Source organism: Taudactylus pleione, unplaced genomic scaffold, assembly GCF_031769625.1.
Source record: "Taudactylus pleione unplaced genomic scaffold, aTauple2 ptg000019l, whole genome shotgun sequence".
NCBI lineage: Eukaryota > Metazoa > Chordata > Amphibia > Anura > Myobatrachidae > Taudactylus > Taudactylus pleione.
In genome coordinates, this window is record NW_028284421.1 from 37,118,350 (window position 1) to 37,133,240 (window position 14,891).

General features: G+C 42.1%; 1 protein-coding gene across 2 annotated transcripts in view; it reads right to left on the bottom strand.

The window, feature by feature from the left end:
• CHKB (choline kinase beta) overlaps positions 1-14,891 on the bottom strand; it is a 70,471-nt gene that overhangs the window by 28,204 nt on the left and 27,376 nt on the right. For both annotated transcript variants that reach the window (XM_088447056.1, XM_088447047.1), the window contains exons 2-6: positions 7,279-7,387; positions 6,822-6,935; positions 4,925-5,058; positions 4,320-4,424; positions 3,969-4,027 (exon numbers count right to left, since the gene is read on the bottom strand). In XM_088447056.1, the coding sequence (XP_088303182.1) occupies positions 3,969-4,027; positions 4,320-4,424; positions 4,925-5,058; positions 6,822-6,935; positions 7,279-7,387 (521 nt within the window). The remainder of the gene's footprint in view (positions 1-3,968; positions 4,028-4,319; positions 4,425-4,924; positions 5,059-6,821; positions 6,936-7,278; positions 7,388-14,891) is intronic.

The following is a 14,891-nucleotide window of genomic DNA, read 5'->3' on the forward strand; positions in this document are numbered from 1 at the left end:
CATCCAGGGTCGCTCTGCCATGGGAAGTTGTGGCACACGCCACTCAATGCAGAAATGTGGGCCAATGAAGCTCAACAAACCAGCCTATATAAGCAGGAAGGAGCAGTTAATCTAGTGCAGCTGCTGGGAGCAGGCTATGAGAGGAGACTGGAGCCCAGCTTCTCTCTCCAACGCTGAGACAGGAAATGCAGAATGCAGAGAGAAGGGAGAATATGCCTGGGGCTTACTGGCCACGGAGGGAAAGCGCGCCCCAGGGTTGTGGAAGGTGCTACCAGGAAAGCGCCCGCTTCCCGCGTCTGGCATAACCCCAGGGAATATGGCTGCTGCAGCTATTAATCAGTCATCTGCTCCATATTAAATCCCTGGTGGTCTAGTGGGAAGTGCGGGAGACCAGGAACCCCCACTGCCAGCACCACCGGAGATCTCCTGCTCCGGCGGTAACAGCTGTAAACCTGCGGCTCCCTGCATGCAGGGAGCCACCTTACTTGGTCTCCAGTGAGTGCTGACCCAGTTGCCAGTGCTGCGGCTACTGGCGCTGTTGTAAAAAGTAATAAAATAAACTGTGGGGGACCACCTAAAGCAGCCCACCTATAAAGTGGTGCCCAGCTCCTGCTGGCACAAAACTCAGAGGAGAGGAGTCTGAGCTTGTGGGTAATTTTCATTAAGTATTTGGTGCCCAAACTCTCCTCTGCAGGCTTTATCCAGTGTCATCCCTGTGGCCTCTAGTGGAGGAAGAATAAGCAAATAATCTGGATCTATATTTCCCCATTTTGATATTGTTCAGTTATTGAGAGTAGGTGTTTCTTTTAATTAGAGTGTCCTTTTACCTTCTTTTTTTCCTCCACATATATTTTTGCTTTCATTCACATCTCTCATATTGTCAGATTGCTTCGGCATTACAGAATCTTTTTGATTTTACCAATAGGGCAACCAGCCCTGGGTTATACTGAGATTACTGTCAATATCTGGATTATGTCAGGATGTGGCCTGGGATCGACCACTACTCACCACAGCGCCGGCTTCCCCTGATCTCCCGGGCGGTCAGATGCCAGGTGCAGCGGCGGGTGGCACGCTGAGTATTCCCCCGGGGTCTGCTAAGACTTTCTTGCGTTGCTCCACTGTGTAGTTTCCGCGGCTGCAGTCATGGGCGCCGCCATGTTGTCTGCATCACTTGACTGGACTTTCCTCCAATGGTAGCCCTGCGGTCACTCGGCTGATTCTCTCCTCCTATGACCAGCTACCTGGTGGTATATAGCTAAACTCCAGGAACAGGAAGTTACCTGAACAACTTCACTACTTTCAGTGACTGTTTGCTGTAGCATCGTTCCAGTCTCCACGCTGTGTTCCAGTGATATTTCTCAGCACTATTCTGCATACAGATCTCCAGTGATATACTCAGTACTAATCAGCGTACTGATCTCCAGTAATATACTACAGTACTAATCTGCGTACTGATCTCCAAAGATATTCTTCAGTGGCATTCTGCGTATCAATCTCCAGTGGTGTTCTTCAGCTATACCCTGTGTATCAATCACCAGTGATATTCTCCAGTACGAATCATCGGTGCTATTTACCAGTGCTGACCCCAGTGATATTCTTCAGTACAATCCTCTCTTCATTTCCACTACTGCTAGTTCCATTATCATCTATTCCTGTCACCTAGTCTTCTATTTCCCGGGTACCTGACCAGGGGGCCGCAATCTGCTCCTTGGATGCTGCAAAACCCATATCCCAATTGGAGGAGTCACTAGTGAAAACCCCCAGTGAGTTAGATTCCGCGCCTCTGGTCAGGTCTCGCCAACACCCGGATCTAACTGATGAGGAAGACTTATATCCATCCTCTTCGCCTGCTGCTTTCTCCACATCCTAGTTCCCTGACTCTCAGTCATCGACTGAGGATACCCAGGGCCGGGTCATGACAGTTTAATTAATAAAACTAGTTTACTCGGTGTGATAACCCACTAGGACTTTGTTTGTTCTTTCTTCTCTCTGTTTGTTTGTTATGAGTGTACAGTAGGTCAAAACATTTACTTACTTATATGTGCCCACATTAAGTTCCATACATTTATTTGGTATCAGACTTTGGGTAGCAGAAGATGAGTGTCTACTCAGTATTGTTAATGCAGGTTATGTTACAGAAACTCAGAAGCTCTGGATTCAGACATTCCCAAAAAAGGTGCCAAAAGAGCTCACATCCATCCTGTATTTAGGGAAATTATAGCTTGTACCTCTGAACTTCATCAATCAACAGTGCTTGGATAGTCAGTTATTCATATGACCTAACACAGTGCAAAACTTATCTTCTCTTTTAGTTGTTGTTTTAAATACACAAAACATGTTCAATAAAATGACGAAATCTTTTGAAACAGAGCTTCCTCTTTACATTCCAATCACCCGGGTACAGAAAGTACACATGTAACATCATACGGATACTAGACCTGCTGAAAGGCAGTGTTTACATTGCTTGGTAGAACAAATAGCAGATGGCAATAGACTAAAGCTATGTGGACGGATCGGCCATTCGGCCAATCTGACGATTGGTAAGTGTATTCGTCTGCCCGATGTGCCGGACTTGACAGCTCAAATGGGCGGGCATTTAAATTGCCCACCCAATTGAGCTGTCAATCACCACTGTGTCCTGCAGCATGTGTGCGGGCGATCGGCGCGTCACCTGTATGCACCAGCAGATGACCCATATATATTTCAGATATATCGGCTATCTCCTCTGCTGCACAGCAGATCAAATATGTCTGTGAACCAGTGTCGTAACTAGGGTATTTGGAGCCCAGGGCAAGATGAAAAATGGAGCCCCCCATCCCTATTTGCGTGCCCTGAAGAGTGGACATGGTCACATGCAACAAGGGGTGTGGCCACTGAAGAGTGGGGCGTGTCAACATGACACCCCCCCCCCCGTTTCTCGTCACTCTGGGAACATTCCTTTCCATTCCATATGCACCTTAATGCCCCCAATAGTAGTGCCCCTCTTGCAATGCCCACTGTAGTAGTGGCCCTTATGCCATGTCCCCAGTAGCAGTGCCCCATGTAGTAGTGCCCCTTATACAGTGGCCCCAGTAGTGCCCCTTATACAGTACACCCAGTAGTGCACCCTTATACAGTGCACCTTATGCAGTTCCCCCAGTAGTGCACCCTTATACACTGCATCCAGTAGTGCCCCTTATACAGTGCCTCCAGTAGTGCACCCTTATACAGTGCCTCCAGTAGTGGTCCCGCTTATGCAGTGCTCCCAGTGGTGCCCCTTATACAGTCCCCCCCTATGCAGTGCCCCCAGTAGTGGTCCCCCTTATACAGTGCCCTTTATACAGTTCCTCCAGTAGCGCCCCTTATACAGTGCCCCCAGTAGTGGTCCCTCTTGTGCAGGTACCCAGTAGTGCCCCTTATACAGTACCCCCAGTATGCAGTGCTCCCTCTTATGCAGGCCCCCAGTAGTGCCCCTTACACAGTGCCCCCAGTAATGATCCCCCCATGCAGTGCCCTCAGTAGTGTTCCCCCCAGTAGAGATACAGTGTCCCCGTCCGGTCATGACGTCTCTCCTATCACCCACTGCAGGAGCCGAAAGGCGAAGCACAAAAGTCTGTCGTGACTCTCATTGGCTGCTGAAACTCACACACCGCCGCCAGGTAGTATGAGTGTACTACCCGGTGCCGGTGTGTGCGTTGCTGTGTAGTGCGGACTGCACTACACTGACTTTACCGGACCGTGGACCGCGGCCGGCAGCGACACCGCCCACCCTCTCTCCGCGCTACCGGTCTGACAGCGTCCAGGGCACAAACCCCAGCCAACCTGCCCTGGTTACGCCACTGCTGTGAAAGACTTTGTTCACAAATATATACCCTGTACACACCCGGCCATGCACTATAGATATATTGCCCGTTTAAACGTACAGGCTACATATCTATCAGTGTGTGTCCAGCTTAAAGAAGGGAAAGCCCGGGAAGTTGGTCTCATACCTTCCTGAACATCATTGTGGCAGAACACAACAGGAGATGGTGTGGATTCCAGCAGGCGTCTATACAGATGGAGACAAACAGAGGATGAAATATGAAACTACTAGGGACAGAAGTGATAAAACATATACTTATTAAAGCAAATCTTGGCTGGTAATAGGTATTGAAACACAAACGATTATTATTTAAATGACCCTTCATTGCCATCTCCCCACTCCCTCTTTAAGTCTTTACTAGTCATGCACAAACAGTACAGTAATAAACACAAGCTTAAAAAACACAAGCTTAAAAAACATCTTCATGAAAGGAATGTAGATATCATCCACATTCAGATAAGATCTTTCACAGTCATACCTCAGACTTTGCATTTCTTCCTCCAAATGAAAACTCTTCAGTTTGTTAAACTTCTCCACAAGAGCTACTTGTGTGAAAGAAAAAGAGGAAATCTGAGACATGTACCTATAAAGGAATACAAGGCAGAACATATATATTAGAAGGCTGCATAACACAGTACAGAAACAGAAAAAAGATGCAGTGGGAAATTAAATACAAGCACTTGAAAGCTGACAGGGGGAGCATAGGCTGGGTTCCCTATGTCTGTGCGTGTCCCACTATAGAACTACATTTATCTATAAATAATAGTCTTCAAAGAAGTTAAATGCTATACAGTAGAAAGACAAATAAACTTCCTCAGCATGAGGATATGGTATACATTATGTCAGTGTCAATGACAACTATTACTAAATTCAGTAGGAAAGTAAAATCTAGATTATGTTGCAATATATTTCCATCTTAAAAATGTATCCTGATTCTCAAAATGCCTTGTCCGTTGTGGCCAATAATGCGACATTAGAAAATCCTGACAGTCAGGACAATTGGTGATGCATTATTTATTATGGATTAATATTACAAAGAGGTGACATTAGTATGTATGCATTTTGCAATGCTCAAGAACTTACTTTTCCATAGTCCTGAACAACCACACTGGTTCTTTGTTGAATGGCATCTCCATCTTGTGGAATCTGGCCAACTTTACTGCTATCTCACTGGACAAATCTGGGACACTAAGATCAGAAGTCACCAGTCGGCGACTCTGGATACAGAGAGAACCAAACAATAAAATATGTTGTAGGATTTCATTCTTTTTTTTTTATAAAAAAAATAACATCCAAATTTTCTTATCTCAAACGCACAGTTTCTACCCTTCCAGGCGTCTAACTATTAACTGCTTATAACCATATACAGTTATTATCTGCACAAATAGCACCTAATCTTGGTGCATATCTTATCACTATCTATAGAATTTCTTCTGAACACTTCTAATTCTATTTTTATCTAAACCAGCAAGTTAATATTGTTCACAGAATTTCTATCCCAATACTAATTTGTGCCAATAAACGCGGCCTATCACCCCAACATTAAATATGCACAGTACCTTTATACAGTAGAATACCTGTTGAATATAGCAGAATGATAATATGTTATTTCTGCAATAAATTATATAGGTAATTGTAAAAAGTGTTTTGGTCATGTTGGCCGGATCCAGACAAGTATCTTACTACCTGACTTGTGTAATATACTGAATATTCTGATAATGCAATGTCTATTGGACAATGCAATCTTCATGTACTTGCATTAACTGCAGGTATCTTTCATTGACCTCAACCTGCTGACTGTCAATACCAAAGGTGATTACAGTCTAACTGGTGTTTTTGGGATACTGATCTAGTCAGTAGGGGAAATTTAATGTCCAGTTTATTGGCCATCTTCTGATATATGTCTTGTGCAACAGAATGACTTATAGTCCTAAAAGTACTATACACTTAGTGTCCTGTAATAAAACCCTTACCTTAGGGCTTATCTGACCCGGCTAGTTCTGAAATAATATTTATTGCACGGTTTTGTATGTGCCACAGGGGGTACACCCCTAAGAGCTTACAGACCCACTACAAGTTTAAAACTGAACCAATGACACAAGGATTGCATATGACAGCAACTACTACAAATACTGTAACTATGAGGATTACAATGCATATTGGTAGCTGCTCAATCACCTTAGTGCATGAAAGGGAGGGGTTAGTCTATATAAGAAACAGCAAAGGTTATCCCCCAGCATTGAGAATGATATCAGCAATAGGATTTGAAAAACTACATGGTGTAGATAATTCAGAGATCTCAGTTGCATATATTTGCAAAAATATGGCTAAGTCTCCAGGCCACGTCACGGCTTCTCTGATTACTGGAGGTTCCTACTTCTAAGTCAAAGTCTGGGGCGCGGAACCCCAAAAAGCCAGCAAAGGCCAGCCACCCCAGGACAGCACACCAGTGAGAGATTAAGGTATTAGTAAGTGTTAATAATAATATTAATAAATCAAAAGCTATATGTTAAAGGGTGATACACAGGTGAAGGGTGTAATTAAAATGCTAAATAAAGTAGTATTAATAGAAAAATAAGTGTTAAGAAAGTGCTAAATGGAGTGTTATAGTGTGCCACCCCAAAGCAGTCCAGCCATACCAACCCAGGGAGCACCACGCCACAAACTCATCCCTAAAAATAACAACATACAATCTGGGGCATATAATTTCCCAAAAACTATGAGGATTAGCCAGATATAAAAATTTTACCTACATGAATTAATAAATCTATTACCATAATAATTAACTCCAAGTTACTTGTCACAATAGTAATATGGTATAATAAAACCAACATCCACCCATCCACTTGGCATGTGTTTTGTTTGTTTTGATGTTTTTGTAAAAACAAAAAATAAATACTGAGTCAAATTAAATTTCGGCCAGGTGTGATGATACCAAAGCTCATAACCCTCCCCTTTTCCTCCAAGTTCAGCTTCTCACCGGAATATACTCCTCTAGCCGACCTTGTGGAAACACGCCATACAGCTGTGGGCCTAGTGAACGCTCAGCAAGTATTGCAAACATAACGCTCTCCAAAACAAGAGAGTCCACACCCTGCAAGAAGTACAGCAAAAAGTACAGTAAATACAAATCCTATAGCAAATACCTCACTCCTAGCACATCATGTCCACATTTAACATATAATATTTGCAGAATAAAATAGTCAGCTAGAAAATACTTAAAATTACTACACACAGTAAATATATATATTTCAGCACTTAACACAAAACATAATAATCTACAGACCTGAATGTATCTTATCATGTAATATTACTTGGCTAGCTTGACCACAACCAATGGTGAAAGACCACATTTCAAAAAACAGAGTAACGCCAATGGAAATGAGCTGCAACACTATGAAATGTTTTCCTCTACAGTAAGCAAACCAATACATCACCTGCAGGATGGCTCCATAAATCCGCAGGAGAATTTGCCGTGGCTCTGTAGATTGAGTTTGCACTGTGTCTGTGAGACTACACTTGTATAGCAGGTTACTAAGCCCACCACTGAAAGACAAATGATAAAAATACAATGATAAATATATTATAACCGATGGAGCATAGATATTGTAACTATGTGAACAAGTGCTTGGATATAAAATTTCCACTTTAAGCAGAATTTACTTTTATGTAACTTCTGCTCCTTATTGGGAACATTCAGACATGGATTAAGACTAGTGGAGAATCATCGCTCATCCATACTTATTGCATCCCATAGGAATCAATCTTTTGTCTCAAGCACTAAGGATGTGGACTTGTCTGATTTAGTCATATACTGTACATGGGAGTAGTCAAACACGTTTAAAAATAAATATTTTGGGAGGTCACAGGGTAGGGGCAAAAACAGCAGTGACTCACTAAAAGACGCCAGTCCCTAACATAGGGCCTCATTCAGACATTTACGCAAACGCGATTGTTTGTGGTACAAATCTGATGTTGTGTGGTCTGTGCATGCACTAGGGACGCAGTGCACATGTGCTGTATTGTCACTATGACCCCGGTCACAGTGCTCTGGACGCCACAGCTTGAGGGTGGGGAATAGGCGGAGACAGGGACCGTTCCACAATACGGAGGTGTGGCGCCTCCATTTTGTGGGAGTGCAGAGGTCAGGGTCTGTGTCTTCCGATGCAGACTTCCTAGTCCTGACTTTTCCCTTTAGAAACTTCATGTAGCATTAACATATATGCACACAGTAGCTGTGTCCAAAGACGCAGCTGCTGTGTTGCATAGCGATCATCTCTGAATCAGGCCCATACAGCAAAGCTGCACCAGAAGGTTGGAACTGTAATAGGAAAACAGTGCAAACTCCACAGAATACTACAGATTAAGAAAAGAAGACCGTATAGAACTGGGGTGGGCAATTTTATTCTATTTGGGTGCAAGACGTCCAATATTACAAGCCAAACATTTTTTGAGAGTGCCACAACCAATATAACATTTACAAAAGTAAGATGGTACTAAAAATGATAGAGGCTTTCCTTTGTGATGATACTTTTTTCTGGTTAGGTTGAAAACGAATCACCATGTTGACATTCGAAAATGTCAGCATGGTTAAAATGTTGTCGACATGTTCGTAAGGTGGACATATACCATACACGCCTAGGAGAGGGACTTACCCTGCAGGTGCCACTCAAACCATCTTCGACTGGCACCTTGAGATACTAGTGCCAAGGATTGCCTAGCCCCCGGTACAGAAGATGGAATGACAAATGAGTGATGCATGCAGTATGCCTTCTGTCTGTGCTTAGGAGACAGATCTGCAAACCAGAAGTGTGTCTAGGTGAGCAAAGAGGTGACTGTGCAACCTCCTATAACGTTAGCACAACCTCTTTCTTGAAATTTTACATTTTTCACCTAGAATATTTCTCAATTGAGCTTCATTCAGCATGTCTACATGTTCAAAATGTCAAAAGATGACATGTTGACATCCACAATGTAGATAGTCACGTCAACAGTACTATTTTAAACTTAAGCTAACCCTAACCGTAGACCAATCTTAACCCTAATTGCAGCCTCACCCTAATTTCACGTCAACAATCTTACTGTCAACATTCGCAATGTTGACATTGTGGATACCGACATTCTAAACATGTCAACATCCTGAATGTTGACTGGAACCGCTGCAAATCTAGGACAGAGTCATAGGGGCCATTCCATAGATAGTGAAACCAAACTGAGGAAAAAGCAATGATTTTGCAATTTATTTATTTTTTAAGGTAAATTTGCTTTAAAAAAATATCAGTGTTTACTATACTGGTGAAGTGATATGTGGCAACACTAGTATTTCTGTAAAGGCTAATCCTGAAGTTAGCCTCTATTGGAAACAAATGCACGTGAATAGCAGTATTTCAAGAGGATGTTTAAAAAGTTTGTGATGACTCAATAATATACATTTGTGTACACATACTTAGTACATTTACTACTAATATATATAAAATAATTAACTGTGTGGTTTATGTTTATGCTACATTAGACAACGAAAATGCGCATGTCCTTTGCTGTCACACTAGATGTCACACTCTGTCACCAAACACTTGTTTTTTTATTTACAAAGAACAAATACAGTGCCTTGCAAAAGTATTCACCCCTTTGCATTTTTCATGTTTTGTTGCCTCACAACCTGGAATTAAAATGGACTGTTTGAAGGTGTGCATCATTTCATTCACAGAACATTCCTACAACTGTGAAGTTGTGTGTTTTGTTTTTTTTTATATTGTGAATCAAACATTTAGGACAACATAGCAGAAAACTTCAGCGTGCATAACTATTCACCCCCCTAAAGTCAGTACTTTGTCGAGCCACCTTTTGCGGCAATTACAGCTGCAACTCACTTTGGATAAGTCTCTATGAGCTTGCCACATCTTGCCCCTGGGATTTTTGGCCATTCCTCAAGGCAAAACTGCTCCAGCTCCTTCATGTTGGATGGTTTCCGCTTGTGCACAGCAATCTTCAAGTCTGACCTGGGCTTTGACTAGGCCTCTCCAATACATTTAAATGTTCCCCTTAAACCACTCGAGTGTTGCTTTAGCAGTATGCTTCGGGTCATTGGCCTGCTGGAAGGTGAACCTCTACCCCAGTCTCAAATCACAGGCAGACTGAAATAGGTTTTGCTCAAGAATATCTCTGTATTTAGCACCATCCATCTTTCCCTAGACTTGAACCAGTTTCCCAGTCCCTGATGCTGAAAAACTTCCATACAGCATGATGCTGCCACCACCATGTTTCACTGTAGGAATGGTGTTCTTGGAGTGATGGGATGTGTTGGGTATGCGCCAGACATAGCGTTTTCCTTGGGGGCCGAAATCTTAAATTTTAGTCTTATCTGACCAGAGCACCTTCCCCCATACATTTGGGGAGTTGCCCACATGCCTTTTGGCAAACTCAAATCGTGTCTACTTAATTTTATCACTAAATAATGGTTTTTTGGATACACCAGTCTCTGCTGTGGAACTCTGCAGCTCCTTCAGGATTACCTTTGGTCTCTGTGCTGCCTCTCTGATTAAAGCCCTCCTTGCCCGGTCTGTGAGTTTTGGTGGGCGGCCCTCTCTTGGCAGGTTTGTTGTGGTACCATGTTCTTTCCATTTGATGATTATGGATTTGATGTTGCTCCAGGGGATCATCAAAGATTTGGATATTTTTTTTTTTATAACCCAACCCAGAATTGTACTTCTCAACAACTTTGTCCCTGACTTGTTTGGAGAACTCCTTGGTCTTCATGGTGTGATGCCTCTTCCTTAGTGGTGTTGCAGCCTCTGGGGCCTTTCAGAAAAGGTGTGTTTATACTGACAGATCATGTGAGACTTAGATTTCACACAGGTGGACTTCATTTCACTAATTATGTGACTTCTGAAGGTAATTGGTTGCACCAGAACTTTTGAGGGGCTTCATAGCAAAGGGGGTGATTACATATGCACATGGCAATTTTCAGAATTTTATTTATAAAAATTCTTTTTTATACATTTTTTTTCTCATTTCACTTCACCAAATTAGACTATTTTGTGCAGATCCATCACATAAAATTCAGAATTAAAAACAAATTTAATTACAGGTTGTAATGTAACAAAAAAGGTAAAAAGCCAAGGGGGTGAATACTTTTGCAAAACACTGTATGTAGATGAATATATTATTAAACCATTCGGTCTGCTTACCCTGCACAGGAAAAATCAGAGCCCAGCCCGGTCTAATTTCACAGAAGTTTAATGTTATGTTACCTTGGAAGGATTTTGTAGTCCCCGTTCCGTCACAAGTAATTGTTGCAAAAAAAAAAAATACAATCTTTTATTTTAACTTTTATTTGGCTACAATCAACTTTAAGCTTTAACTTATTAAGTTCTAGATTCATTATTCAACCTTATTCACAGAATGGGACTTAAGTTTAATTGTATAAAACTGTCCCACTCGTCACATGGAATGGCCCATAGGCACAAGCAGCAGTGTAATGGTGCATACACACTAGACGATTCGCTCCATAAGCGATATAGATCTGGTAGATGTGTGCTCAATGTCGTTAACGATATTGAGCACACACACTGAACTATATCATGCACGAGATCGTTCAGTGCCGGGCTCCCTCCCTCATCCCCGAGCATGCAAAAATCTGACAATATCGTCAGGTTGGCCTGCAGGTTTGGGCGATGAACGACAAAGACCAACGACCTGCGGGAGCGCGCATCGTTGGTCGTTATCGTTCATCGTTTTTGTGTAAAAACTGGACAATATAGTGAAAGACAACGATATCGTTCAAAATATCGTCTAGTAAGAAGTGTACCTTGCTGTGTCCAAAGATGCAGCAGCAATGCTAATAGCGTACAACTTTGAATCAGGCCCAACATGCCTTGCCCCAGTAATTTTATACTAACAGAACTACCAGTGTTCCCAGCCTAACTTTCCATATTTAAACTTTGTATTCATAACAAATTAATAGCTCAATTGTGTTTTGCTTTGATAATAGCATTTTCTCTCATTGGTTACCCAATGTCAGATTCTATTAACAAACCCATCATACATAGTAGCTCTCCCAAAAGACATTTATACTTTTTATATTTGCGCGAATAGAACTGAGCAGAAATGTGTGAAAAGCCTGTCGTTTGGGCGCCTTAATCTTGACTTTAGATGGGTTTACGCGTTTTACATGGCTAAACCCAGTTTAATTGTGTGCAACAGTTAATAGGCGCCCACAAACAATTGAATTGCAACATTGGGCACCCATTAATTACCATGACTTAAAAAACAATTGATATCGCTATCGATCACCATGTCTGTATGCACCTTAAGAAGCATCTCTAGGTTACAATCTCAAGGTGGGGGTAGCTTGGAATGTGGTGATTTGCTGTGCTGTAAGTTGTTTTCAGTATATCACTTGCTATAGATTATTTTATTCTTCCCCTGATGACCAGCAAACTGGATAGTTCAGCTAACTTCTAGAGGTTTGCAGAGTACTGAAGACTGTACTAAGTGAAAGACCGTGTAATGGAGGTGATGGTGACAAATAATAAGGCTGTGAATTAGAATGATAAGAATATTACAGACATTCATGATGACATGCAATTGTACAGGATTAACTAATTATTGTTTGTTTTAGAAGTTATTTTGCATGATATTATAAATTGGTATAGGTACGGGATGCTGGCATTCGGGATACCGATGGTCAGAATCTTGACGCCGCCATCCTCCCAACAGGGTTAGAATACCGTCACTTTGTCGGTCGGTATCCTAACCCTCCCCCTCTCCCTAAACTAACCCTCCCTCCCCGATGCCTGACCCTAACCTCCCCCCAGGGCCTAAACCTAACCTCCCCCTCCCCTCACCCTAAACCTAATCCTGCCCCTTTAGTGCCTAACCCTAACCCTCCTCCAACTCCGGTACTTACCTTCGGGATTCCGGCGGTCGGGATGCTGGCGCCGGGATTTTGGCACTGGCATTCAGACCACCGGATTCCCCTCTGTCGGCATTTTAACCGCATTCCTACAAATTTGTGTTACAGCACCTGGCAAATTTACTGAGAGTGATGCAAAACTGTCATAATCCTACGTAAAGGATTAACATTGTGTCATTGTTAATAAAGTATTAAAAGACCGTTCACCTAGTTTACATGACAACAAAGCAATTTTCTATTCTGTATTACTGTTATGTATCCTACATTAGTAAAACATATTGCAAAAGACAGAAATAAGCATTAGTGTCAGGTTAATTATACTGGGTAACAGAAGGAAGTTCTGGACATTGGATTATGATAGGGCATGCCCTATGAAAACAACTGATCAGCAATCTGTAATCTTTGTACCTGCCTTGTAAACACAAGACAGAGCCAAACGTCAGGATGTGCAGAATGAAAAAGCTGTAGATATAGCAGGTACTAGAGTAGACTGACTACAGCCATGGCCAAAAGTTTTGAGAATGACAAGTATTGGTTTTCACAAAGTTTGCTGCTTCAGTGTTTTTAGACCAAGGTTAAGTATCGCCAGTTAGGGGAGGGTTAGGGTGCGTGGTTAGGCTCTTTGGGGAGGGTTAGGGTTAGGCACCAGGGAGGTTAGGTTTAAGCACTAGGGAAGGAGGTTAGGTTTAGGTACCAGTAAGGGAATGTTAGGTTTAAGCACTAGGGAAGGAGGTTAGGTTTAGGTACCAGTAAGGGAGTGTTATGTTTAGGGTGCAGGGAGGTGAAGGTTAGGCTTAGGCACTACTGGGGAGTTTAGGTTTAGGCACCTGGGAGGGAGGGTTAGGGTAGGGATTAGGGTTAGACTTACCTTGTTTCCTTATGGGTGTCGGGCTTCCGTTGCCAGTATTCTGACCAGCGGCATCCCGACCGCCGGCAATCCATACCCAACCCCTCCATATGTATATATGCATGTTTGTTCTGCAGGCAGAGCTGTTCACTCTAAGGTATTTAATAGGAGGGGTGCAGGCATGTTCTACACATACATACATATATATATATTATATATATATATATATATATATATGTAATTGTGGGACAGATTGATACCATCAAATAATGTCATGAAATAAGAAAATGTATTGGGATATTTAAGGAGCAGGTGAAAATAAGAAGCATACTACTAACTAGACCCATCCAAATTGGGTGCATTGTGCCTATGCATCCAGAAATTATAGTACTTCTAAATGTGGCACTGCCACTCATGAACAAGGTAATCATTATATTATTTTCGCTAATGTAGTAAAATGGGAGTTTCAGCCTAACACTGTTGTGGTTTCCAGAGGAATAGGTCCCAGCAATACTGAAGAGCAGGGACTTATATCTTCTATTATTCCTGACTGCCTAATAATCAATTAGGTTTGTGCTGTACTTGACAACCGCGCTACTTATAAACTGAATATGAATATAAAGAACATTATATTGACATGTAGGGATGGCCAATCGAAACAGGTGGTTGGCAACCGTTGATGTTGTAATGCCTTTTCCAATCAATGCCGGGATTGAGATAATTGCCACCATTGTTTGCTGGTTTCCAATGGCTCATTACATCCATTCCTGCGGGAAGTGATGATGGCAGAAGAGCCCGGACTAATTTTACAGACATTTAAAGTTATGATACCTCGGAAGGATTTTGTATTTTGTCTGAGTCCCGTTCCATCACAAGTACATTGTCATTTTTTTGTAACAATTACTATATTTTTTTATTTTACTTTACTAGAATCAACTTTAAGCTTTAACTAATTTATGATAACAGAAAGTTCTAAATTCATTATTCAACCTTATAGTTATACTTTGCAATGGCTACATACCATTGTAAAGAATGTTGCGATGGTGGCAATGCTGCCACTATTTGATGGCCATCCCTATTGAGAGATGGTTTTATTTTATATCTGTAGAATAACTTACTATTCTTGCATACAAATGTGTCCACATAAAACTATCCTCTGTGCGCTACAAGTCGCGCTACACATAACGTGGAAGTTCCATGTGACTCGGTAGCGCCGAGCGTCTTTTAGAGCATCTGTGGGTGTATCTGCATATGAAGTGCTACGTTAGTGTTATAGCCACTAACACTGT